Below are 27980 nucleotides of genomic sequence, written 5' to 3'. Positions count from 1 at the left end.
TAGTTCATAAAAATTTTAATTTTATCTCCCACATAAATAATTTTTAGAGTCCCCTTTGTCTCTGTCTGTCTTATTCTCTCTCTCTTAATATGTAATAAAAATAAATTAATAAATACATATTTAAATTAGCTAAATATAAGTGTTAAAATATGCTATATTTTAAAGCAACCTTTTACTTTTTTAATAATTTTTCATGTGAAGTGGAATTGAAACAGGTCCATCTCGCTTAGTGAAATCATTAAGTGAAGTATCTTTCAGTCCATAGTTTAAAATGAATTCTTATGTGCTCAAAAGAGATGATTCACCAAATAAAACACTTAAGTTTTTCCATTTCCACATTGATAATACCAATAGTGACAAAACAGAAAATTAGATCATATTACGTTTCCTCAATTTTACTGAACAGATATTGAAAAAAAATTCCACTTTAAAAAAGTACTTAGTTTCCTAATGTGTTGTTGCTGCTTCTTTTTTATTTTAAATTTTCTATCATACATTTAGACGGTTATTGTAAAATTATTACACCTTCTTACGAAATTGGCTAATACTTCTTTTATATTTATCAATCATAATCATTATTCATGTTTTGTATTTAACGTAATTAAATAAAGGGTATAGGATAAAATAATTCAGAATCAATTATAATTATTTTAGATAAACGAAACTTGCAAATTACAATAAATTTGTGAATTATTTTCAGATCGATATAATAAAAAAAAATGTTACTACGTTTTGTTATCAATTCGCTACAATTAATCTTGATGCCACTGTTTATCATGGATTTTATCTGTAAGTACTTTTCTCTTACGAATGTGCCATCTACAGAAACATTACTAAAGCATTACATTAAATTAGCTACAAAACGGAATGCATTGCTATGATATTCGTACATCTATGATTACAACATTGCATAATTGCCCGACTGTCCAGGCCTCACACTTATTGATGCCGTAGCATTTGAAAAATAGTTTTTTAACAGAATATAAATTTTATCACATACAATTAACAAACTTCAAATTTCCCTCTTTGTTAACATGTCAAGGTTCTACATTTACTATTATTCAGTGCATACTTATTTAAAATTGAAAATGATAAGATCCTCCACAAATATCTTGCCCAGGATATCAACTTAAGAAATTTCGGCACTAGGTCTTTAAAAGTGATATAAAAATGTATTTCAATTTCATCTACACTTATCTACTAGCTTATTAAGAGTTAGAAATTCGTTCAGGTAAGAGGTCTTCAAAGTAAAGTCTTGCAAAACGAAAATTGTTTTATCTTTGAGAACTTGATATTTATATGGAAGAAGAAGGTAATATGTTTGTATGGCTGATGGTTAACAAGTGTGTCTTTAGCTAGGACAACGACCAACCGCCAATGATTTAACAACTTATGCAAAGTACATGAGGCTACTCACTGACAACTTGCAACCGCTTAAATCAAAACCCTAGTCTTCATCAAGATATGTCCACTACTACTGTTTTGTGGCAAAGTTCAGTTTGACGAGTGTCTCATCCGTTCATGAGAATGGAAGGGGGTAAACAGGTAAGGTGTCTGGAATTGACTTATTTATTAATTTGAGAAAATGAGATATAATGAAGGGAAAATAAAAATATATTTGTGATTGCGGATACTGGTGATATTTTAACGTTAGCGGCGATTGCAGAAAGGGGAAATAATGAATGGCTCTATTTTCTAAAGACTTCTTAGAAGTTATTATCTTTCCTTTTTTTCTGTTTTGGTTATACCATTTACATTATGTCACGTCTTCATGTAACAAAGTTTAATTAGGACTCTAGGTTCGGGGTTACAAAGACTAGGCGTGTTAATACAAATAGAAACAAAACTATACAATAGAAATACGCATCCAATGCATAGACAACGCAGACACCAAAATTATTATGCTTGTATAGTATATCCTCCAATATGAGTGGCTTAGTTAACATGTATTATGACTTAAGTACGTCACGCTGACCAGATGTCTGTCTAGCTTTGCGAGTATATCTTCAGCTGTAGAGATGAACAGCTCCCTCCCTTTTTTATTTAGTCCATCTCAGTGGGTTGATAGATGGACAGCTAACCATATTACGTTTGATAGGATACTGTCAACTTGTTGGGACTGTCTAGAGGTCATACCTTAAAAGGGAACTTGGTTTGTTTACTTGATTTAAAAATCTCAATTAGGATCTGGACTTCAAGTCATATTTCTACACTGAACCTGGGTAATGAGTCTGCTGGACTAAAAGACACATAAAAACGAGTGACCCTTTGCTACACAAATCATAAGTAAATTAACGTATTGTTACGATTCTCTCTCCTACTCAGGCCTTCTGTAAACACTGCTAAACACAACACAGCACATTTAACACATCAAGAACTTGACAACTAGAGCTCTGGTTAATCTGGTACTTTAATAATGAGTGAATAAGTAGAAGACAGCCAATACTAGACTATTGGCAACACATCAACAACTAAAATGTTACATTGTACATCGCCGTACACAACTCTACTGTCTCTATTTCTTCCTGGACTCGTACATTAACTTCAAGACTCCACCAGGACCGACTTCATGGCAGACTAACAGTCACGGTCTCAACGCTCTCCGGTCTTGAACTGCCGCTTTCCTACACACTGTGTCCTCGTACACGCAGGCTTTCGATCACATCCATAACATTGGTGTAATCGTAGTACTGTCCCTTGTCCATAGCTCCGCTGACCTGAGTTACTCACTGTGTGTCAGCTGAGCCTTTAGTTAACACTTTTGCGCCGCCAATAGGGTCATAACAGTATCATATAGTGTGGTAAGCTTATAACTAATGTTGAAAAAGATCAGATTTGATTATTGTCTATTTTCATAAAAGACATTGACAAGGGCTAACTGTTACGTGCGCATGTTAATGTAAATGTGAAATGGTGCGAATGCGTGTTGAACGGAGAGAGGAAAAGAAAATGGAGAAAATAGAAACGAAATAGTGTTCTAGTGTTCATGAGAATTAAAATGAGTTCTAAGCGATGACGTTGTTTTAGTGTTAATGTACTGTTTAAAGAGTCTCATGCTAGAAAGGAACGTAACAAGTGGCGCCCAACGTAAAGGTAAAACCTACGTAGTCCTTTATACACAGTTGATCTCCTGTCAACAGATAGTAGAGATATCATATTATATAGTCTAGATCTAGTGATAGGATACTATTCAATTTGATTAATAGTAATAGAAAATGGCGGACAAGGCTGAGGTAGCAGCGTTGAAAGAAGAGGGAAGGTTGTTAGAGCTTGAAGGGGCAGAACTAAGAAAATACGTACAAGAAAGGTTGATGGAGAGGGAGAGATTAGCAATGGAAAGAGAAAAAGAAAAGGAGAGATTAGCAATGGAAAGAGAAAAAGAAAAGGAAAGATTAGACAAGGAGGACAAAAGAGAAAGAGAAAAGATAGTCATTGAAAGGGAAAAGAAAAACGAATTAGTTGCCATTGAAAGAGAGAGATTGGCGTTCGAAAAAGAGACGGCCGAGAAAAAGTTAAAAACAACCCAAGAAAAAGAGAGTGATAAAAGAAAAGGGGAAACTACAGGGAACAAACTAGCAAAGTATAAAGGTGCAATATTCGAAGAAGCTAAAATGGACATAGACATTTTTTTGAAGAAATTTGAAATTGAAATGAGGGAACTGGAATACCCCGAAGACAAATGGTCATTCTTATTATCGAAGTCATTCGTAGCAGAGGTTCCATCGAAGATATGCATGAACCAGAGCAGCTATAGCGTAGTGAAAGAACAATTACTACGAACGTACGGAAAAACAGAGGCGTATTACCGTGAACAATTTGTTAACTGTGCGATAGAAACAAATGATGACCCACAGACATTCCTGGACAGAATGACCAGTAGTTTTGAAAATTGGACTGAAACCGCTAAAATAGAAAAGACCTTTGACGGTTTAAAGATATTTCTAATGATAGACAGAGCAATTTATGAGTGTCAGGAGGAATTAAAAATATTTTTGTTGGAGAGGAAACCAAAAGCCATAGAAGACATAGTGAGACTGATAAGGGCTTATAAAGTGGCACATCCCGATAAGAAACTATCCAGAGGCAGTGACATAGAAGAAATAGTTGCATTTAACAGAACAAGAGATACACGAGACAACTACATCAACAATGGAAGACGATTTAGATATGATGAACAAAATAGATTTAGAGGACAAGGAAGGAACCAAATGGGTAGTAGACAAGGACATTTTTATAGTAACCGAGGGCGATACCAAAGAAATGTACAGGGAAGATACGTCGGAGTGAGAGATAGAAGAGATCAAAGCCTTTCAATGTTAACATGTGCAGGAAGCCTTGAGTATTTTGAGACTTTCGTGGGAAACAAAATAGCAAGGACGATACGAGATTCAGGCAGTACAATTGTGGGTGTTAATAAGAAATTAGTAGAAGAACAAGAATATACCGGCAAAACCAGGAATTGTGTGATGTTTGATGGGAAGACTGTACAATTACCAGTTGCTAGAATTAAAATTGATACACCATATTTTACTGGAATTGTGGATGCATGTGTAATAGACCATGCTCATATTGATTTGATTATTGGAAATATTCCAGGTATAAAGAATTGCAATGAAAAGGATATGGGAAATTGGAAGAAGTGTTTCGGAATGAGTATTACTCGATCCAAATGTAAGGACCTGGATGCAGGAGATCTGGAAAAATTATTTCAGTTACCAGATAAGAAAAAAAAAAGAAGGATTAATAGGAAACTCAGAAACATTAGAACTTAATGATGTAGTATTCAACAAGGAAAGGTTTATTACAGAACAAAAAAATGACCCAGAGATGCGTCAGTTGGCCCAGAAAGGAGGTAGAGGAGGAAGATTTTATATAGAAAGAGGAATTTTGGTAAGAGAAATTGAGTCACAAGGAAGAAAAATTATACAGGTTGTTTGTACCAGCTGAATTTAGAAATGTTATATTGAAGAATGGGCATGATGAAGCATATGCAGGCCACATGGGAATTCACAAAACAAAACAAAGAATATTTAGGGACTTTTATTGGCCATCTATTAGCAAAGACATCAAAAATTATGTGTTGTCGTGCAAAGTTTGTCAAATGAAAGGCACTAAAAAAATCAGAGCTCCATTACAAAAGGTAGATATACCAGAAAGGCCATTTAGGAAGATTGCGATTGATTTGATTGGACCCATGCCGGTGATATCAAATAGGGGTCATCGATATATTCTAACTGTAATAGACGTTTGCTCAAGATGGCCAGAAGCGATCCCACTAAAAAGAATTGAAGCCAGTGATATAGTTCAAGCGTTATATACATTATTTACACGGTTTGGATTTCCTGAAGAGGTACTGTCAGATAGGGGCACACAGTTCCACTGCCAACTAACGACAACATTTTTGAAAATGTTTGGAATTCGGCAACGGTTTACAGCCCCGTACCACCCGCAGAGCAACGGTATTTGTGAACGTTTTAACTGTACGTTAAAGAAAGCGTTGTCGAAAGTAGCAGATGACAATCCCAAAGAATGGGATGTGGCATTACCCTCAATCCTTTTCGCATACAGAGAGAGCCGTAACGAAACCACGGGGTATTCGCCATTTCAGATGATTTATGGAGGAAATCCAAGAGGCCCAATGGCAATCCTAAAAGAACTAATACTCCCACAAGAACATGTTGGAAATAAAGAAAGTTACGATATAGTGACAGAAACTAGAAATAAAGTAATAAAGGCTTGTGAGGAAGCGAGCAAACATGTGCTTGATAAAAATGAACTAACACAGTCTAGGGTGAATGAACACAGGAAATTGACCAAACTAGAAGTAGGTCAAGATGTTTTGGTATTACTAAAGGATAAGGAGAATGTACTATTCACGAAATGGTTGGGTCCTTATTAGGTAACAAGGAAAATTAGTGATGTGGATTATGAAATTAATATTGATTCAAGGCTGAAAATATTTCATGTGGATATGCTAAAAGAATTTAGGTCGAAACAAATAAGTGAAAAAAGCAGTAAAGAAGATCCATTGGTCATAGGTACATCCGTGAGTGTAGACATTGAGACAGAAGAAAGATTGGGACACATAGAAACAATTTCAACTGATGCCAGTCAAACATGGAAAGATGTGGAAGTGAAGGGAATCTCGTCAGACAGAGCTAAGGAAGTAACAACATTATTGGAAGATTTTAAGAATATTTTTACAGATTTACCAGGAAAAACGAATATCATAGAACATGATATCAAATTAACAGGCAGAGTTCCAAATAAACTACCTCAATATGCTGTACCATTGCATCACAGAGAAGCATTACAGAAAGAAATAGATGAACTACTTCAATTGGGAGTGATAGAACCATCTAATTCGTCATGTGCTGCACCAGTTGTACTGGTTAAAAAAAATGTGGTAACATTAGACTGTGTGTAGATTACCGCCAACTAAATAAAGTTACAGAATTTGACCCATTCCCAATGCCACAGGCAGAGGAAATGTTTACTAAATTGAAAAAAGCGAAAATTTTCACCACGTTGGACCTTTCTAGAGGATACTGGCAAGTACCTCTAAAGGAAGAAGCTAAACCACTATCCGCATTTAAGACACCATTCGGAGTCTATCAGTGGAATGTGATGAGTTTTGGCTTAGTAAATGCCCCAGCCACTTTTAACAGGATGATGGCAAAGATACTGGGCCACAGAAGAGACACTATTTGCTATTTGGATGACATCTGCATCTTCAGTGAGGACTGGAACGAACACTTACAGAGTCTAAGAGAGATATTTGCTATTATCAAGGAAAACAATCTGACATTGAAACCAACAAAAATAAAAATTGGACTTAGTGAAATTCCTTTTTTGGGATACAAGATAAAAAATGAATCAATTACACCACTGGAAGAAACAGTTGCAAAAATAATGGATATTAGTGTACCAAAAACAAAAAAACAAATTAGAAGCCTTTTAGGTCTATGCAATTTTTATAGAAAATTTGTTCCAAAATTTGCAGAAATGATTGAACCTCTTACAAATCTTACCAAGAAAGGGAAATCTAACATTATAGTTTGGTCTGAACAATGTCAAAGATCGCTAGACAAGATTAAGAGGGTGTTTTCTGAAAACCCAATATTAAAATTGCCCGATAGTACTAGAGAATTTATTTTGGCAACGGATGCTTCATCCATAGCTATAGGGGGCTGTTTGATGCAAGAGTATAGTGGAATTGCACACCCTGTTTTTTATGTAAGCAGGAAACTAACCCTTGCAGAGTTAAACTATGCAACTATTGAAAAAGAGGGGCTGGCAATTGTGTGGTGCATAACAAAGCTAAGTTTTTATCTGATGGGGGCTAAATTCCAATTATGGACTGATCATGCTCCGTTGTCATTTATTAATTTAAATAAATGTGGTAATAATAGAATTGCTAGGTGGGCATTACAACTGATGGACTATAAATTTGAGATCAAGACAATACCAGGGAAAGAAAATGTTGTGGCAGATACATTATCACGATGTACTTAGGTTGGTGAGATTGTGTAGGGTATATAATGATTACTTACATGCTGTTAAGAATTAATCTATTTTATTGTTTACAATTGTAAATTCTGGCACGGAGTGTAGTAGATATTCCACAGAGGATTGTCCAATTGGGAGTATACACAACAATGATTAGTGAACAGATATAGATTTAAATTGAATTATAGGCGGGGAGTGGTATTAACGAAATCTGCATGATTACATAGAGATATGCATAGATATATATATGTGTCAATTGTTCATAATAACAATTAGTATTGTGATTGTTACTGTCACAATGGGTGAATATAAATGCTATATGTTAAATCTAATGTTAGAATTGTATTGGTATTAATATGTCATTGTGTATGATTTTGTTTTGTAGTACATTATGGTTCTCTATGTTACAGAGAATTTAAAGTAGTTTTAACTTGGAATAGGCTGATAAGATATGTGACAATTTATATTTTGGACGTTCGATGTACATCGAACTTGTTAAACAGGGGGGGTGTTACGTGCGCATGTTAATGTAAATGTGAAATGGTGCGAATGCGTGTTGAACGGAGAGAGGAAAAGAAAATGGAGAAAATAGAAACGAAATAGTGTTCTAGTGTTCATGAGAATTAAAATGAGTTCTAAGCGATGACGTTGTTTTAGTGTTAATGTACTGTTTAAAGAGTCTCATGCTAGAAAGGAACGTAACACTAACTTTAAAGGTAGAGCTTAATATCTCGTACTTTTTATTTATTTATTCCATGAAACTGAATTCATTAATACACATCTACCATCTTTAATCCAAAATGGATTAGTGTAACATTCTAAGACACATTTTGAAAAAGTAAATAAGTGTTTGATGTCACTTAATACACGAGTCTGATAACCATTTGATGGCCTGAAATACATGGACACATATATCTTCCCTGTATACAACTATGTCTCCATACATAACATCGTGCACATACATAACATCGTGCACATACATAACATCGTGCACATACATAACATCGTGAACATACATAACATCGTGCACATACATAACATCGTGCACATACATAACATCGTGCACATACATAACATCGTGCACATACATAACATCGTGCACATACATAACATCGTGCACATACATAACATCGTGCACATACATAACATCGTGCACATACATAACATCGTGCACATACATAACATCGTGCACATACATAACATCGTGAACATACATAACATCGTGCACATACATAACATCGTGCACATACATAACATCGTGCACATACATAACATCGTGCACATACATAACATCGTGCACATACATAACATCGTGCAACATACATAACATCGTGCAACATACATAGCATCGGTTGTGCAGTGTGGGCCCCTAAATGGTCGTGGGCCCGGGTTCCTTGAACCCCTTTCGCGCCATGGATGCTACGCCACTGATTGTATTAATTAGTTTGAATTAGCCATGTAATTTGTAATACATCTAGACCAAATGCAATAAATCTGTGCTATAACCCTATCACTTAGCTGGACTATTTGGGAAGAAGAGGAAAATGTGAAGAAAGAAAGGGTATCTGGGTGGATTTTACCAAAATTGGTTTTTAAAAGCATTTTAAAAAATAAAAGGGTAACGACTTAAATTTAAACTCGTAGCTCGCGTCTTCTAAGGGCGACGTGTTAACCGCTCTGCTAGTGATTTACTTATGATTCGAAAAAAATGTATTTTAATATAGTGTTTGTTTCAGTTTAGAGCGGCTACCTACAAATGAGATCAATTTAGCTCATACCAACACTTCAGTCAAGTACAATTTCTTTCCTTGATCGATATACCAAACAAAATAATTAACTAATTGGTTCATATTTTTATTGATTATTTTGTGTTGTCAGGTAAAAGAAAAAATTGTGCTAAATTTCAATTTAATGCGAGATTGTGTGTCGGAGAAATAACGTGCACAAAATTTTTACCAGATAGACAGAAAGTGCGAGCTAACATAAGCTTTCTTAAACCATTTTACATTCATCTAGAACTTTTATTTTTTTTAAAAGGCCCACTAACCGCGGGTCATATCCGTATCAAAGATTATTATTAGATTTCACTTATTACAATATTTATTATATTAGAATTTTAAAAATTAAATATATAAATTATTTCAGATTCGTTTAATGATACAATAACGTGTGGGACGTATGATGAAAGAAATGTTTCTGAAGTGACTGTGAAGTACACGAAACTTCCAATAGTTATTATGAAAGATTCGCGAAAGATAGTTCATTGCACGATAGACAGTTGCAATTTCACTAAAGATTTCAGAGAAATAGTTGAATGTAACATTACATTGGACAAAATTAACTATCAGCTAAAGCTGAAATGTTTACAACGAAATGCAGATTGGACTCCAGTTGGACTGTGGTCATTACTCGTCAAAAATAACGATATGATTTTTATAGAAAGTGGAAGATGCAACTTGTATTTATACGGTAATACTTTTTTTTTTTAAATTATTTCTATTGGTATATTTTGTCGTAATTCTTTAAATTTGTTTACATTTTGTTAATGTTACAAGCCAACCATTAGTACTTTATAGTGCCATATGGTGATTAAAAAAGATATAGTAAATATGAAATTACAAAATTAGTGAATAAACTAGCTGATCCAGGGGGGGGGGGGGGGAGGCCGTAGAGAAATCAAACAATTTGTATACGAATTTTATCTATATGTTAACAATATTTACCATGGGCGTAGCCAGGGGGGTGGAGTTTACCCCCCTTCCCGGAAATTAAATCGCCCCGCAGGGGGGATAGGAATTAAGTGACTGATTTTTTGCTTTGATTCTATTTATTTTAGGTGTGATTTTAATACAAAACCATCACTTGCCCCACCGCAGCCAATGGGTTTTGAACTTAAAAAACCCTACCTGAGGGGTTAGCAGTCAAATCACCCTCTTCTATTAAATAAAAAAGGAAAAAAGCACAGCTACGGAAAATTATGATTTCAAAACACCCTCGGGAAATTTGCGATAAAACCCCCTCTTCAATATAAGACTATCCATACAACAATCGCCAGATTCTATGAGCATAGCCAAGAGTGGTTTGTGTTTTAAACCCCCATTCAGCTGGGTTTATAGCTAAAAATCAACTCTTCAATATAGAAAAGCAAATTACATACTCAAAACTCTATGATTGTAGCCAAATGGTTTTGAGTTTAAACCCCTCTGTTGAGGGATTTGAAGCTAAAACGAAAATCTTTCATTATAAAAATGCGAATTGCATACTAAAAAATCTATGAGCGTAGCCAAAGGGGTTTGAGTTTAAACTCCTCTTCAGTACAATTTGAATCTAAAAAATTACCTCTAGAATAAAACAAAAAAAGAAAATTATACACTCAAAATGCTATGATCGTAGCCATAAGGGGGTTTGAGTTTAAACCCCTCTTCAGCGGCGTTTGAAGCTAAAAAAATACCTCTTCAATATAAAAAAAAAATCAAATTACACTCTCAAAATTCTATAAACGTCGACAAGTCAAGCGGGGGTTTAGAGTTTAGACCCCCTTCTCCAGAGGGCTTTTTAAAGTTTAAAACCCCTCTTGAAGATTTTGTGTTTAAATACCCCCATAAAGAGAGTTTTGAGGTTGAAAACCGCTCTCTCTTCAATGTTAATCTAAAGCAAACTCCAGTCAACAAATTCGATTACCGTAGCTAATGGGGTTTTAATTTTTTAAGTTTACCCCCCCCCCCTAATGAATTTGACGCTAAAACTTCCCTTTTTGATATAAAATCTAAAGCAAAATACAGTCACCTAATTCCAAGTGCTTTTATCATATAGATATGTAACTAATTATGTTAACAAACTGTGATTTCTGTAACCAAATATTTGTTTTAGTCGCCTTTTCCCAACCTTTAATCAATTACATACAGTCCCTACTGTGTAAATAACCATGGGAATGTAGCTCACAATCTCAAACCGAGATATTAAAATTGAAAGAAAAATAAATTGGAATCTAATTGATCTACCTGATTTCTTTTTCAAGTTCCGAATTTTTTATTGATTTATTTTTTTTGGTTCAGAGCTTTAACAAAACGAAGTTACAAACAAGCGTATTGAACACAATTATTAACTTGTAGGCTATTTGATTTTTTTTTATATTTTGTTTTTTCAAAGGCATTTTTTTGTCGGCGGCAGCCCTCAAAGCCTTTATCTAAATCTGTGGAGTATCGTTTCTTTTCAAGGAATATCTGTTGTATTTGCAATGTACTTAGGCCCTATAAATTTACATTATAATTTTTAAAAGTAAAAAAAAAATATAAAAATTTAAAGGGTTCTTCAAAATTAGACATTTTGAGCGTCTCAAAACAGTTTGATATTTAAAGAGCGTTAACCTACAAATGAGATTGGACCAAAAGCGCTCTGAGCATGCTATAAGCATGAAAGTAGCACTATGTAAAAGCTATAAATAATAATAACCCTTCGTTCTGTTGGCGTCTTATTCTATAAAAGGTCTCGCTTAACATAAAGATAATAATACGATAAATACTCGTAATAAAGATATACTTACACTACTTGTTTCTCGATTGTAAGACATACTTCAGTATTGGTCATTGCCCCCAGGTACTTTGAAATGAATACTGATTATGCTTACCTTTCAATACCTTCAATACTATTGCTTTTTTCATGAACTAAAAATTTTGATTCTAGAAATTACTATACATTTCTTTTAAAACTTTTTTTAACGCAAATTACTTTTACAAGTTACATTGTCAGTGCTGCATCAGATCAGTTAAACAACTTAAATATATTTTATCATGAATTCAAATAAACCGATTAATCTGTTCTGAGCACAAATACGTTATTTTTACTGGTCTGTACACCGAGAGCAACACTTAAAATATATATTACAAATAAATATGCTCTGAAAAGCAGAACAAAATAAAAAGAAATATTTTTTACTGACAAATATGACAAGATTTTTAGATTTACTAATATTATTGATGTATTTATATTGAAGATTAAGATTTAGTCTGCGTCGGAAATAATATCAACTAAGATAAATGCCGGAACACCCACCAGTTCCCCCTTCCATAGTTGATGTGTCCAAAGGAGCTGCAGGTACCTAATAATATTTGGGATCAGAGGTGTCGACGGTTCTGACTGGGTCTCAATAATTTGTATCGTCATGATCATTATACGTGTCCTTGAATTGATCCGTAAAGGTGCTGTTGAGGTTTGCTTAATGATATTGATATGATAATGATAATGATATTCCTCAATCTTTCCCAGTCAGCATCTGTTCCTAGTATAAACTCAAGAGAGGGGCATGTACATTATTTCATGTCCAGCCATCTTTCATTGGTCTATCCTTTTTCCTTTGAGGGTGAATTTCGATAATGAGTCACTTTTTAAAATATGACCGCACCAACTCAGCTTATCCTTTCACAGTGCCACATGTTTTGTCAAACATAGTGTTGAACTTATATATTTTTTTTTCTTATCACCCATTACTCAGCAGTTTTCTGTAGTATTTTTTCTTAAGAGCTTATATTTATCTTTAAGCCTTAGAATTCACAGTCCAACTTTCACAATGTCGATAAAGCATACATGCGACTATTTTTTGTCCGTGGCTTTTTTCATTCATTAATCAGATGTTAAATATTCGTTCAACAGTGTCTCTGCCTGCTAAGAAGCCAGCTTGTTTTTCTTTTATTTTTAACTAGGACCATATCGGCTTTCATTTTAAGTGTGTTGATAATTGTTTTTATCACTATCTTGCTAGTTTGGACATTGTTTCATGTTTCGTTGCTAGCAGGGTCAGTCTTAAGTCACTGCAACCTATGTGGCCGCAGTGGGCTCCGTACAATCTGTAGGACTTGCTTGCTACGGTTGTAAAATATTTAAAGTTTAGCTCTATTCTTTTTGTTGTTGTTTGGTCACATGTTTTCTGGCATATGTCATTTTATATAAGTGAATCGCTGTATTTTAAAAGTTCTGATGTGTCATCAATTATAGGCGAATGGACAACTTTAATGTTTCTTATTGCTTCTTCTACTTCTATGTTGGAGCCCGCAAATCACAGTTGCTTTATGAAATTGTAGCTTATATATACGTCTCTTTGTTTTATAGACTTATGCAACAATCAATCCTTCTTTAAAGCACACAGACGACATCAATGTTGTTTTTCAATCACTTATACCTTGTCTTCTGTTGGTCATAGCTTTGAATGTTTAAAATGTTTTTTTTTCGCTTTTACCATCTCTCCGATTCTTTTAAGTTATAGTGCGATGATCTCAGGTCCATTTTTCATTTGCCAACTTCATTTTGTCTCTTCTTTCCTGATTGAAATAAAGTCTGCCTGCATGACATCAACATTTTTTTTCAGTTCACACCAAAGATGCAGTTTGTTACCCATGGCTTAATTTTCCTTCACACCCCCTAACTCATCATTGGCTTACTTGACTAATGCTGTTTTAATAGTATCTGTAAGTCAATTCCTTTGTGTACTTTGTAAACATCTGCCTATTTCTCTTCCACATTTGCATCCAAAAGTTCAGTTCTGGTAGTTGAAATTTCTTTTATGTGTCATTTTCTAGGCTTGAGATTTTTTGTGTAATTTCATCTAAACATTCATGAAGACTTGTCATTGTAGCTGCGTTGGTCTGCTTCATTGAAAGCTATGGTTGCTGGTTCTAGACATGAACTTCTTAGAAACGATGTAGATCTGGCGAGTGCAAAGTAACTATTATGGATGTTTGTGGCAAAAAGGTTTCAGATACAGTGGGTTTATAAATGCTGGCACATCGAGGAAATATTGTAAAAGCTTTATCAATTATTATTCCTAATGCTAGGCGTTAAGTGGTTTCAGACCATCATTTAAAATTCATCCTTTCTTTTTTTTGCCTTCAAGTAACCCATAATAATATAATATTCCTGTTAGGAACTTTTTTTGCGGAGACCACTGCACAATTTCCCAACTACCTCGAATTCATAATCGGAAAATTATATACTACCTTGTCCGAGCATACACTTCACTTGAATAATTGTTATTTAATGAAGTCTAAAACCAACCCCAATTTAAAATTATCCTGATGTTAACTGGTTCTCGAGCTATGCTGTAGTTAGCTTACTTTTAAGGACAATAAAACCAAGACCATGTGAATGGTTACTTTCTCTGCACTTTACCTTTAAAAAAGTCCAATAAATATTCGGCAACGGTGGAGACTTTACACCTTGACCGTTAGAAAGGATTTAATCCAACTACCAGGCGTGGACCGAGAGCTCTTCACCCCATGCCATGTCTGAGGGCTTTGCATCGCCGTTGTACCAAATAGTGTGATCCTCTTCACCACAACCTGTCCATCTGACTTCTGAGAGGGTGAGCATGGTGTATTCTTTAAGATACATAAATATCCAAAGCTAAAATAGATATGCTAGTTTTCATTGGTGAAATTTAAAAAAAAAAATCATGTCCATTCTACAGCTAAACCACAGAAAGTCAACTGTACTTATATTGAAACATGCGAAATAAACTCATTTGTAATTTGTAGTATTGAGAAAATATTTCCACAAGCAATATGTAAATTTTACGTATCTAGCCAGCAGGTATGTACTTTGTTTCACATTGTATTTCTATACTACAAATATTTCCTATATTACATTTTGTTGGCCATGTTCAGTCGTGAAAAGACTAAAGTTCATTCTGCAGAGGCACGGTGCCCAAACCTCTTATCACTACAGGGAATATTAATTTTACACTCATGTTTCACAAACTCCAATACCGACCGATGGTGCTTTTTTGACAGAAAAGCTTTGAGCTGGGTCTGTACAGAATTTAATAAGAAATATTACCTAGGATGGAACTGTACTGAATCATTAGCAGTCTCACAACCTCCAGCAACGTTTGAAAAAAAATTGCTGCAATGTATTTATCTAAGAATGAATATCTTAACATATTGCCATTCATATCGACTCCAAGCAATTATTTGCTTTGTGTTAGTTATAAAGAAATATAAATGTCAAATTAGTTATGAGTAGCTAAATCTAATATTTAATTTTCTGAAAGGAGACATTGATAACTCAATCTAACTTTGTATTCAGCTGTACTGACCATTGGGAAGACCTAGTCCTAGATCGCACTAGTTAGAGACGGTGACCAAGAAAGCTATAAACATTGAAAAAAAGATGAGCCTCAGCTCTTAAAGAAAAACGTGCCATACGATACATTATCACCAAAGATAAAACAACCTTAAACCTACAATATATGTGGACGAGAGTATACTCCAAACGGGGCTCCGCAGCCACATGAAAAAAGTGTTCGAGATGAACCATAGTCTTTCTACGACTGAAAGAGGCCAATATATGTATATATATAATAAGGTCCATAGTAGGTCCACTGGTTATGTCAGTCCCTGGTTACGATGTTTCTTGGTAACAATGCACCTCCCAAATCTACACTATAAAAGTCTTGGTCCTGACCACTCATTCACTCAGTCATAATCACTAATTCTCCCACTTGCCGTGAAAATTTAACTTATTCCTTATAAGCTTAAGCCTAGGACAACTACACATTTTAAGATGGAAACCGAAGCGGTTAAATTGACCAAACCTACAAAAATTAAATAATAATTTAATAAAATCCACGTTAAAAAATACTCTTCCATTACATCTATATCTATCAATATTGTAGAATCAGTTTCTCTTATTCGATATCGAACGCAAGAGTTAATTCAATAATTAGTTCTTTTTTGTTTATTCATTTAAGTTTTGTTATGTACAATACATTATAGTTTCAAGTATCCACTTTTTGGGAGAATGCGAGTGGGGGGGGGGGGAAATAGAGTTAACAATTATTTAAGGGGACTGAACCCTCCTAATTTAGTTATGTCTGTGAATACTTAAAAATTAATCTCCCTTGTTGGTATCGAACAAAATAATATTAATTACTATTAATTAGTAGACCCTTTGGTTAATGTTTTCAATGATTCATGTCTTTTCTAAGCTAATTAATAATTGTGGGTATATCATTAGATTAGTGTGATTTATTAATATTAAAAGTGTTTGCATATCTTTATAAAAGTATGTGTATGTGTGTATAAAGAAAGTTTGTATTAATTTGAAATGTAAAGACTGTAGTTATTGATAATGTGTAGAACAATTTTAAAACGACTAGATCTACATCTACAGGTATGCCTCTATTGTAAGTTTAAATTAAGTACACAGTAAATATATTGGCCCTATTAGAAGTGTGTCTGTGTGAATGTTTGGAGAGATATAATACGGTTTGTGAAGCTTTTCTGATAATAAGGTGTCTCACAAGATCTAGATCTATGACTGACAAGATAAAACAGAAGAAAAATGAAGTATGTCGTGAATAGAGATAATATTGTAATATTTGATATTCCACTGAATAGGCTAGGGCCAAAAAGTGTATTGCAAAGGTGGAACGTTTAATTAAAAAATAAAGTTTGTCACAGTGTGTTTGTCATTGTAACCATTATAATGTAGGTAGATAAAAAGGCTACAACTGATGGGCCTCAGAAATGTTTCTGCATACACTATAGTTGTGGTTTCTGGGCCCTTAGTTTGTAGGATAAAAGAGACAAAATAGAAAAATCCTTCCATCTAAAATAGATTGTGTTCTAGTACCCTCTACCTATGCTGCCTCTCCTGAATTACCTGCTCCAATATCTCCAACAATTTTGCAGGTTCTGCCTATCGAGATTCTCTTGCCCCAGTATCTCAAGAACCTTCTGGAGCTTTTTTTGTACCCTATTCTTTTGTTTTAATTTACTATATTTTCATTTTTTTTTTGTTGTTGTCTTATAGTCCTTATGTTGTAATTGTTTTTTTTTTTCTTACTGTTTTATTTCATCACTAAACATATATCATATTTCTTTAACGTTTTAACTTTTAGTATTATTATGGAGTTTACCGTTTTTTCTAAAATCGGTAAGAAAGAATATATATAGAGAGATATGGGGTGCACCGGATAGTCGCTTCGGCTTCTGACGAATGTTCGGCACTTTTTCACTATTCGGCAATATCCGTCTCCGGTCGAATATCGCTACGGGATAGTAAAAACTACAGCTTAGTACCTATATTTCTATTAATATTGTTAGGCGCCTCCGCGTAAGTCTTTTCCAGATACGTCAAACGGAGGTAACACTTAAATATCGAAACAACACAGGCGAAAGGCAAACAATATAAAGGTAGTCAACGCTGTTAAACAATGTCTAACAAGAAGTTGTCAATAAAAATATACCAATACTTATAAAGTGGACATGATTCAATAATGTCAGTTCTGAAATACATTAACGTTTTTGTTTCAAATAAAATAATTTGTTTTTAAACTATGACTATGCACCAAATATTTTTTTAGTACAAAGACAAGGCGTGTTAATCTACAAGCCATATATCTATAAAGTTAATCTGGAATCAGTTTGTTTATTAATCAAGGGTCTGGATTACAAGCCACACATTTTATACTATTGGCCGGGTAGGCCGGGTACTTTGAGTTAAGTCTCAATGAGGGGGCTGGACTACAAGCCAAACAGACTCTGACCAGGGGTATTTTTAAAGGGAGGGCTCAAGAGACTCAACACCCCCACTTCTTATTTGTTTAATACATGACAATGTATTGATAGACATTGACCATTCTTAAGCCAGAATGGATCAACGCCAATTGTTAAGACATATTGACAGTGTCTAGAGGTCACTAGATGATGACACTAAATTTGTTTACTTGGAGAGAAATGTCAATTAGGGCAATTTGTTACACAAGTTACTGGTACAAAAGTGGATTGTAAGGACCTTTAGTAAATTGAACAGCAATAATAATGGCTGATAAAAAGGCATCGCTCATATGACGTTACTACCCGCTGGAACTCGAACCTTCCTTATGTTAAAGAGGCTGTTGGAGCCATAACACTGTACTGTGAAGAAAATGAAACATTAAGCAATTTATCTCCAAGCCAGTGGTATGTTGGTGAGAAAGTGGCTGTTCTTCTACAACCTTTCGAGGAAGTTACCCGTGAAGTAAGTGCAGCGGCATCTTTTATTTCCATTGTGATTCCATTAGTACATGTTCTAAAGACATTCCTGCAGCGTGAGGGTAATGATAAAGAAATTACAAATATGAAAAGTACATTACTCGAATGCTTGAACTGCAGGTTTGAAGACTTAGACAACAACCGTCTGTACAGCATAGCAACATTGCTTGACCCACGTTTTAAATCTCTTGTACTAAATGATAATGCATGCACTGAAACAAAGGCAGGAGTCCTAATTTGTGAAATACGTCACCAAAATTCTGTCACAGAAACTTTAACACAATCGCACGTCTTCTCAGAAGCAGTTGAACCGCAAACAAAAAAGGCCAGGTTAGCTGAATCCAGTTTGTGGACTGTTTCGATGAATTGGTGGCACAAGAAGAAGCTAGTGTACCAACGGTCGTCAAAGTGCAAAGCAAGCTACATATTATTAATGAAGAGCTGTCGAAATACCTGAGTGAGCAACTGATTCATCGAATAGGTTAATGCCAGTAGATTTCCAGGATTAGCAAAGGTTGCTCAAATATATCTAGCATCACCTCCAACCAGTGTGTCATCGGAGCGTCGCTGGACGAATTATCAATGACTATCGTACAAAACGTATACCAGACAATGCTGAAAAACGTATTTTTCTGAAATATAACTCATCTTTAATGTATCAAACAACTAATGAATTCTGTTGAAACCTAGTTCTTGTCATATGCATTCATTTTTGTTTGCTGTGCTTTAATGTTTTAACTTTTAACGGATGTTTACATTATTATTATTATATTATATTAAATTAGCATTATGTATTATTTTTTAAAATAAAAATTACTGTTGAATTACTTTTTGTAACATGATGACTTAAAATCCCACTCTTGTGTTCTGTGTCTTGATTGAATCACAATATTCCTAATAATAATTTAAGAGTGTCACGTAACTCCTCGATATTACTGGTATTACTTAAGATATATACTTAGCCACTATGTTTATTAGGTACAACCCAGAAGCGGTTTGTGGCCTTTAAAACACGAGCCTAATGACAAGTTGATGGTGTGAAAAACACGAGCACAAACATATACCTACTATGCAACTTAGATTGTACTTAAGAGAGATTTACACTATAAAACCAAGATTGAACTTTACCTTTAACTTTACATATAAGTTTATATATTCTACATGAGTTATCCCACATGCTACTTTACACACACACACACCATCTCATTTTACAAAGATTAGTTTATGATAAGCATATCTGTTAAACAATGCTGTTATTTTTAATTAATCAACCAGTAATAGAGTTTAAAGCAAGAAAGTAAATTTAAAAAAATAAGAATATAGGTATGTTATTTAGAAGATTTGCAAAAAGTTCAGTAAAATGACCTGTTTGAGTGATATAGGTATTCGGCTCCGGCCGAAAATCTAATTTTACTATCCGGTCATATCCGGCTCAGGCCGAATATCAAAAAGTACTATCCGTGCACCACTAATATATATATATATATATATAATATATATATGCACCCCCAAAGAGGAATTTCTAGTGCAACAAAGAGGGCAAAATGGAACTGGAAGAAACATCTAAATCTAAATCAAACGATTATCCCATTATATTCCGTTCTGTATCAAAACAAAATTTTAAAAGTGATTTATCTGTGCTCATCCGTTGTCTTTCCATACTACAGACGGTACCCAATATATATATATATATATATATATATATATATATATATATATATATATATATATATATATATATATATATATATATATATATATATATATATATGTGTGTGTGTGTGTGTGTGTGTGTGTGTGTCTGTGTTTGTATGTGTTAAATTATTGATAGTGCTTACAAAATGTATTAACATGTTGTAATTAAATCTTACCTTATTGTTTTATGAACATTTCAGAAACTGAATAATGAAGTATTCCATAATCATACTGCTATTAATAAAACTGTTACTTATTATCATACATTGTGTAAAATTGAAATAAAGAAACAAATAGGGTTTAATTACCTAAGAGATTTAAATGTAGAAGTATTTCCAAATGCCTCTAATTCAAAGGAAGACGAGACAATAATAAACATAAAAACTTTTGTGGTCAACATTATAAAGGGTAAGTTTTGTTATATAGTCGTAATAATCATAATATATTGTCGTAATTATGATTATCATAATTTTGTCTATTTTAATGTTTTGCTTATTTTTAAACAGTTAAACAAAACATGTAATGAAATGAAAATATTTATTTATTCATTCAGGCTCTGAGTGTCAAGAAATTACAACACTAGACTTTCAAGATAATGAGAAATTAACAAGTAGGTATTGTACGAAATTCTATTTCAGGGTTTCCGAATTCGAAAATTATAAAAAAAATAAATAAAATTATGTTATTTTGTGGTTAGAGTGAACAAGCTGTGACTAAAAAAAAATTATTATATTCTCTCGTTAATCCTCTCTACTTCACTCTTTTTTCTCTTTTTTTTTAGTTTCTCTCTCTCTCTTTCTCTCTTAGTTTCTTTCTCTCCCTCCCAGAGTTAAGTCGGGGACTAGGCAGGCCAAGTGCAAATTGAACACAAAATGTTTTCTTCTCAGGAGTCGCTATTTTGAGGGAGCTCAATAAGTATTTTCTTACCAAAAAAAAAAAAAAATTGACGAGTTGAAAATATCACCCACTTATGGTGGTATTACGTCTGTATCAAATGACCAGTGATTCAGTCCATTACAATGCTTTATAAATGAAAAAATAGGTGATGATTTCGGCGCATACTTTTTTAAATCTCTCAGTATTTACAGTGATAAAGTTGTTTTCCATGTGATTTACAACACCCGCATTTTGCTAGGTACACCAATAAAATTTAGTCTGTGGATTATATTAATAAAAACACTTAACATTTTTGTCAGCTTTTTAACGGTATTAATGCTTTTTATAAAGTAAAAATAATAATAGTAATAAAATGTTTCCCTTTCAGTTCTTAAGATCGATAGGGTAGATGATGTTATAGTCATTTGTTTCTTTGGCAAATGTTTAAGGAATAGGTTGTCATGTATCAAGCACAATGACCAACCACAGTTACTTTTCCTAACTTAAGTCAGGTATCCACAATTCAAAATCCAAATTGTCACTGAGATCCGAAACAAGTTTTGAAAGCCAAACGATTAACAACTAAAAATAGTATCCTAAGCAATATTTTAATTTTTCAACTTTTGAAAAGATCTTTTTTTTTTGTATAGTAATTCTAAGACGTTACATATATTATATCATATTCTATCCTTTGCGTTCCTCATGGAACATAGGGCTTCAGTAAAAGCAGGCCAATCTCCATGGTTTCTTGCTAGTCCTCTTGGCTTCATTTAATACACTGCGTTGCCACATTCTTTTTGTTCTTTCTTTGCGTCTTATGACATGAGGTCCTACTCTTAGGCATGACTAGCTTTTTTGTTGGTATCCTTTCTAAGGGCATGACCAATCCATCTCCACTTTCTCTCTAACATCAACATCTCTATATTTCTATGTCCACCCACTATCACAGTTTGGTGATTTCTATTTTGCATTTATTATATACTTGCCGTTACATAAAAGTTTCAATACATGAGCTATATCGCTATTTATATACTATTTGTTATCCTTTTAATCCAAAATTAAGTATCTCATTCCTTCTAAGTATATGTTTTTGTTCCCTCAGACTATAGTTCGGAAACTTTTTCGCCCAATGGTTTTACTGAAATATTTAATACTACAGATCTCAGCACCAGTTTTACAAAGAGTAAGTATAATTTACCAGTCATGGCATTGTGATGAATGTCGTCTGCAAATTAAAAGATCTAATGTCATTTATATCATGCGTTTTTTATCACAGCTCAAAGCGACAATATTTTGAAGATCATTGCATTTGGTATTGTGGGAAGTTGTGTGGCGCTAACTTTACTGATGTGTCTTATTTATAATTTATGTAAGTTTTATAGTAAATTACCGAAATAAAGTGTGTAAAGTTATTTGAATTGGTAAATATACGCATAGCACTTTGATAACAAATAGACATAGAAAAAAATAAGAGACATCTTTATGTTCATTGTATTTTTTCTAGCGTTTTAATGAATAAATACAGTTGAGCTAAACTGTGGCATTTTACGTCTTATGGGATTTTTGCAATTTGTCATGTGACTAAAGAGGTCAAAACTTATAACACATCCACAATTACTCGTTAGGTGATTGTAATCAACAGACGCGTTTTTATCATTTATCAATTATGTTATCTTATCTTATAAAAATACAGACGTTACTTAAAAAAAAAAGATGACGTTCATCAGATGTTTCTTTAAAAAGATAACTACTATGCCCTAGCACAAATCAGCATTGGATGGCAGTGGGTAGATTTCGTCTCGAGACCTTTTTGACGACAGTCCGACGATCCTATCACTCGACCAAGGCCACAGTATGGGCGTTAAAATATATGCAATTTTGTTAAAATTAAATATAAATTAAAATGAGTGTTTATCTAAACGTTGTAATATGTATTTATTATGCGCCTTGTTTTACCCATCGAAAAGTCTAGCACTTCTTTTTTTTTTTTTCCAAAGGTTTTCGTGTTTACTACAGATTGAAATTTACATTTAATACAGATAAGTATGTCAGATAAAATAAGAAAAGAATAATACAAAATGTTTTTTATAATCTTTACATATTTATTTAAGTCTATCTACATTTTTAGAAATGAATTATTCCTTTATATTAATTTTTATTTTCAGAAAAATGTCAAACTGTTGCAAACATGCAGGTAGGAATGCTTTTTCTAATTGAAATGTATTAGTATCCGTGAAAATTAGTGTGTGTGTTTTGAGTTGCTAGGAGTGAAGTGTGTGTGCCTGTGTAAGAATTGACCAGTTGACCTCCAGTGTACATAATTGTGTGAAGAGCAAAGAAAGTATGCAAGGTCAGGACTGTGTGTAAATGTGGGCCAGATTCACAACAAAATGCTGGAGTAAAGGAGACGAATAGAAGACAAATAAAAATCAATGTGTTAATTGAGAATTTTTGTTGTATATATATATATATACATATATATACATATATATAAACTTTTGAGATATTTGAATTTAAAGGCTGCCCTTGAAGTCATTTAATAAAGTAAGTAAAGTTAAGTTTCCCCTTCAGACCTTGTGGTCTATAGGGCAGATGATGTAAAGGCCATCTGTTTCTGTGGCCAACGGTTAACAAGGGTGTCATGTGGCCAGCACAACGACCAACCGCCTTTACTTTTCCCTAACTAATGTCAGGTACCCATTAGAGCTGGGTGGACTCAGGAGGCGCCCAAGATTCCGAAATAAAAAATCCCAGACTTCACTAGGATTCGATCCCCGGTCCTCGGTTCGGAAGCCAAGCGTTTTACCGCTCGGCCACCGCGCCTCCGAAGTCATTAAATACAAATTTTAATATATATAAAAACATGAGAGAGACATATCTAGTCAAATTACACAATAAGGCTTGTATTCGAGGCCGAAGATTAATGGGGATTGCAATATTTCCCGTGGCTACATAGCCCCAGCTGTGACAATATTTTCCAACACGAAGGCTGCGACCGAGGCAAGCAAAGACAAATTTTTAAATGATATAAATACATACATATATAACTACTATTGCACACCGGCTACGCCCGAAAATGTATTCAAAGTTGTTTTTTTTAATGGTGGCGCGGTGGCTGAGCGTTGAAGTACTTGACTTCCGAACCGGGGTTCGGGGGTCGACTTTAACAGTAGGCAACAGAATCAGATTACCATTTACATCATCTGCCCTATAGACCACAAGGTCTGAAAGGGGAACTTTACTTTTTGATTTTTAAGGAAGATTTGGGGAAAAAAATGTATGCTAACTTTGGGAAGTCGACCCAACAAGAAGATATCTGAAAGGATGAGATATGCTTGTTTAGAAGACATTAAAAAATAACAACATTAAATAGTCTTTCTTCAACACTAATGTTTTTTAGCCTTTATACTTGCTAAAAATTATTTTTCAATAATGTATACATTTTGTTTAAGTTCAGTCTTGAACATTGCGAAAACTAGTGCACATTGTTTGCACTATATGGACTACAAAGAGCAAGGAATATGTATCAAACTATAAAACAAAGAAAACAGACAACTTTGCAGAGTCTATTATCGTAGCTTGAAATACGTTAAAAATATGTCAGATGACATTTGATGAATCCATGAATTTAATGAACACTAGACTAATTTGTTTTCTTTACAGAACAGGTGGACAATAGTGACATTTATTTATTAAACAAATTAAATCGTACTAAGCTAAAAGGTATGTACATCAATTATAAACGAAATCATTTAATTTAGTTCAAAAGTGTAAAACTAATTAATTCCTAAAATTACACATATCTTATGTTTTTGACAGACATCCCTATCGAAGGTAAGCCTATGAAGATGAACGCCAACAGAGAAACTTTAGGATCACTTCCAGGTAAGCTAAATCTGTTTTTCATTATTTTTTTTTAGTGTTAAATTATATAAATATTCTAGCTTATAAAAAGATAATTCATTTGATTTTTTTTTACGTACGTACATTCACATCTTTTTTTTTTTCTTTTTCCTATTAGATCATTACTGTACCATAGACAGAACATCATACAGTAGGAAAGCGACAACAGTGAAACAGTCATCTAGAGACACTCTAGACTTCGGTAGTGTAACATTTTTCTGCATTATGTCTCCATGCTCCATTATCGTTTCACGATTGAAGGAGACAATGTAATACGTTCTCTAGTTTTTATGAAATTAAGTCAAACATTTCCGATGCACCAGTTTGTAAAATCTTTAATCGAACTTTGATACTGATGACAGAATCACAAGCGAATTTAATACATTTACCTAAGCTATACAGGCTTTTTAGATCATTAGTATTAACTCTTTCCCTCCGTAATTATTTACCAAATTCTGGTGGAATCAACGTCGGTATCGTCAGTTAGGAGAGAAAGAGTTAAGAGTGTGCAGTATCGAAGAAAGTACAGAACCTTGTACATACTAAGCTACTTAACGTGTTTATGTTGTTACATCTAAAGCATTACGAATTAACGAAATTTAGATCCCATGCTTGTTTGTTCGGGATGCAAAGTTTTGTAGAAGAGGTTTTATGCTGTCGAAAGCTGAGGAGAAATCTTCGAAAACTTTTCGGGCATAAACTTTGGGTGTAACAAGATGCTTTAAAAGCTGGTTCAATAGGAATACAATTTTTCTGCATTTGGAGGCGCGGAAACTGAGTGGTAAATAGAGGGGTCCGGGATCAAATCCAGTAAGGACAGGGATTTTTAATTTTGAAATTTTTAGGACGCCTCTGAGTTCTCTCAGCTCTGACATTAGAAGGGAAAAAATGGCAGTTGGTCGTCGTGCTGGCCACATGACACCTTCGTAAACTGTGGCCGCAAAAACAGATGAACTTTACATCATCTGTTCATCACATTGCAGTGTCTGAAAGAGGACATTCTTCAGTTCCTCTGGTTGCTTTATAATGGACTGCTGAAGGTCCATGCTGTTCTATACTTTTGTTACCATTGGATAAAGAACTATTTTTTACGAACATTTTAATACGACTGATATAAGATAAAGTGCTAAAGGAACTAAATATTTAATTTCCGAATCCTTTTAAATTTTAAAAGTAAATAAAAGCCTAATTTGTTATTCGTTCCATTCTCTATCTTATCTTTTTTTTATATATATGAAAGTCCACGACTAAGTCTGACAAAATAAATATTAATATAAATGAATCCAAAATCTCACTTATAACTTTAGACCCAATGCTTAACATTCGATCGTTTTCTTTTATGTCCCATTTTCATTATTATAGCTTACGAATAAAAAAGTATCCAAAAAATAGAGATGTATTTCACATGGTCTGGTTAGCTCAGGGTGTCATCCCTTCAACCTTTCTTCATATATGTTCAAATAAACACTATTGTTAGTTCTTTTTGTTGAGCTAATAGAGTGCACTAATAACCTACTTTTATTGATCGTTACTCAAATGTAAAATGAGAATCAATTTAATTATAAACTCCCAGTGTTTAATACATTTATTCAATTGTTATTGCAATGTTTACAATGAAATTTAATTAAAATTAAAACATACTTAACATAGCCTGAAATGGTTTCATTTGTTTCACTTTGAGACAGAAATGGTATAACGTTGTGCTTTGTCATTTAAACTTAGACTACCATCTAGACGTGTCTAGGCATGTTTGAGCATATATCTAGAGATTTTAATATAATTATCTTTTCCAATGTGTCTGCTTTTATATAATTTTTTCCAACTTTTGGGGGTGACACTCTGCGAGGACCTTACCCTCGTACCAATTGTGACGCAACTGCTCTCTAATACATTTCGAGTAGACGGGCCAGGAAAAAAACCAGCGCGGAAAACTAACCGATTTCCCACGCGGGCCCCTAACTCAGCTCGGACCATAATAGGTAGATTTGCTGACTTGGTTTAGACTTAGAAATCTAGATCAAGATCAAGTTTATAGATCTAAACTAGATATAGAATACTGAATATAGAATATTTCTAAATTGAACATTTTTTTCAGACCCTTACTCCACTATTGAGGAATGCTTAGTTGACATGAAATGCAACAAATTAATCAGCTCTCAATTTGGAATCACGGAGAACATAATTACATCTTCTGTTATTATAATATCCGGTTGGTATTAGCAAAACATATGTAATACTTATATATATATATATATCTAAGACTATTATTCTAAACATGTTCATATAGTTTAATCTACGCTTAAGTTAACTGAAAACGTTTGCATTATCTGTTCACCATTGTAATTCTTCAATATGTAATATAGGTGTTATATAGTTTAATCATCTTATAACAAATTTGGTCTAGGAGTGTCTAAGATCAAAAATATAGACCAGAGCGAATTAGAATTGTGCTAGTCATCTAGGTCTTAAACATGAATCAACTGTTTGTTTTTAACAATCTATTTGTTGACTTTTTTCCTTTGTAGACAAATCAAAGGATGATGTACCTATAGAACGTGTTTCAAAACGTCTACTAGATGGTAACATTTATGAAAGCATTGCTTGATACTACTACTATTATTTTTATTTATTATATAAAAGGCAGGAAAATGTATTATGGATAGATATAAAAATAATGGCTTGTATTTCAAATATTATCATGCCATTGTATAAATGAAATATTATTAAATAGTTTGTGTAATTACTTGATTTTGTGTAAAATTCCTTCCTATAGTATCAGTATAGCATGTTTAGTGTAATTGGTAGTACATATAGAAAATAGAAGTAATAAACTGGTAAAAAGTCTAGTGTTGTTTAGCTGGTGTAATATAGGTGTTATATAGTTTAATCATCTTATAAAAAATTTGGTCTAGGAGTGTCTAAGAGCAAAAAATATAGACCAGAGCGAAATAAAGATGTTGGAAACAGATA

At 33.6% G+C, this 27980-nt stretch overlaps 1 protein-coding gene across 13 annotated transcripts; it reads left to right on the top strand.

The window, feature by feature from the left end:
• Window positions 1-417: 417 nt before the first annotated feature.
• On the top strand, window positions 418-27854 carry LOC106051505 (uncharacterized). 13 transcript variants are annotated; one of them, XM_056010055.1, is made up of 16 exons: window positions 468-504; window positions 701-789; window positions 1356-1545; window positions 9655-9978; window positions 14969-15090; window positions 20432-20639; window positions 20785-20841; window positions 22210-22290; window positions 22384-22476; window positions 23105-23150; window positions 23273-23301; window positions 24771-24830; window positions 24927-24992; window positions 25129-25212; window positions 27106-27219; window positions 27536-27854. In XM_056010055.1, the coding sequence occupies exons 4-16, from the start codon at window positions 9747-9749 to the stop codon at window positions 27613-27615; spliced, it is 1272 nt and encodes a 423-aa protein (XP_055866030.1). In that variant the 5' UTR covers window positions 468-504; window positions 701-789; window positions 1356-1545; window positions 9655-9746; the 3' UTR covers window positions 27616-27854. The 13 variants fall into 13 exon arrangements, 12 of the variants coding, with proteins under 12 accessions (XP_055866025.1, XP_055866024.1, XP_055866030.1 ...); XM_056010054.1 differs by having other exon boundaries at window positions 474-504; window positions 1232-1545; XM_056010050.1 differs by lacking the exons at window positions 468-504; window positions 1356-1545 and adding an exon at window positions 418-435.
• The last annotated feature ends 126 nt before the right edge of the window (window positions 27855-27980 follow it).

Source organism: Biomphalaria glabrata, chromosome 14, assembly GCF_947242115.1.
Source record: "Biomphalaria glabrata chromosome 14, xgBioGlab47.1, whole genome shotgun sequence".
NCBI lineage: Eukaryota > Metazoa > Mollusca > Gastropoda > Planorbidae > Biomphalaria > Biomphalaria glabrata.
Note: the sequence above shows the minus strand (reverse complement) of the source record. Positions and strands in the feature narration are given on the sequence as shown.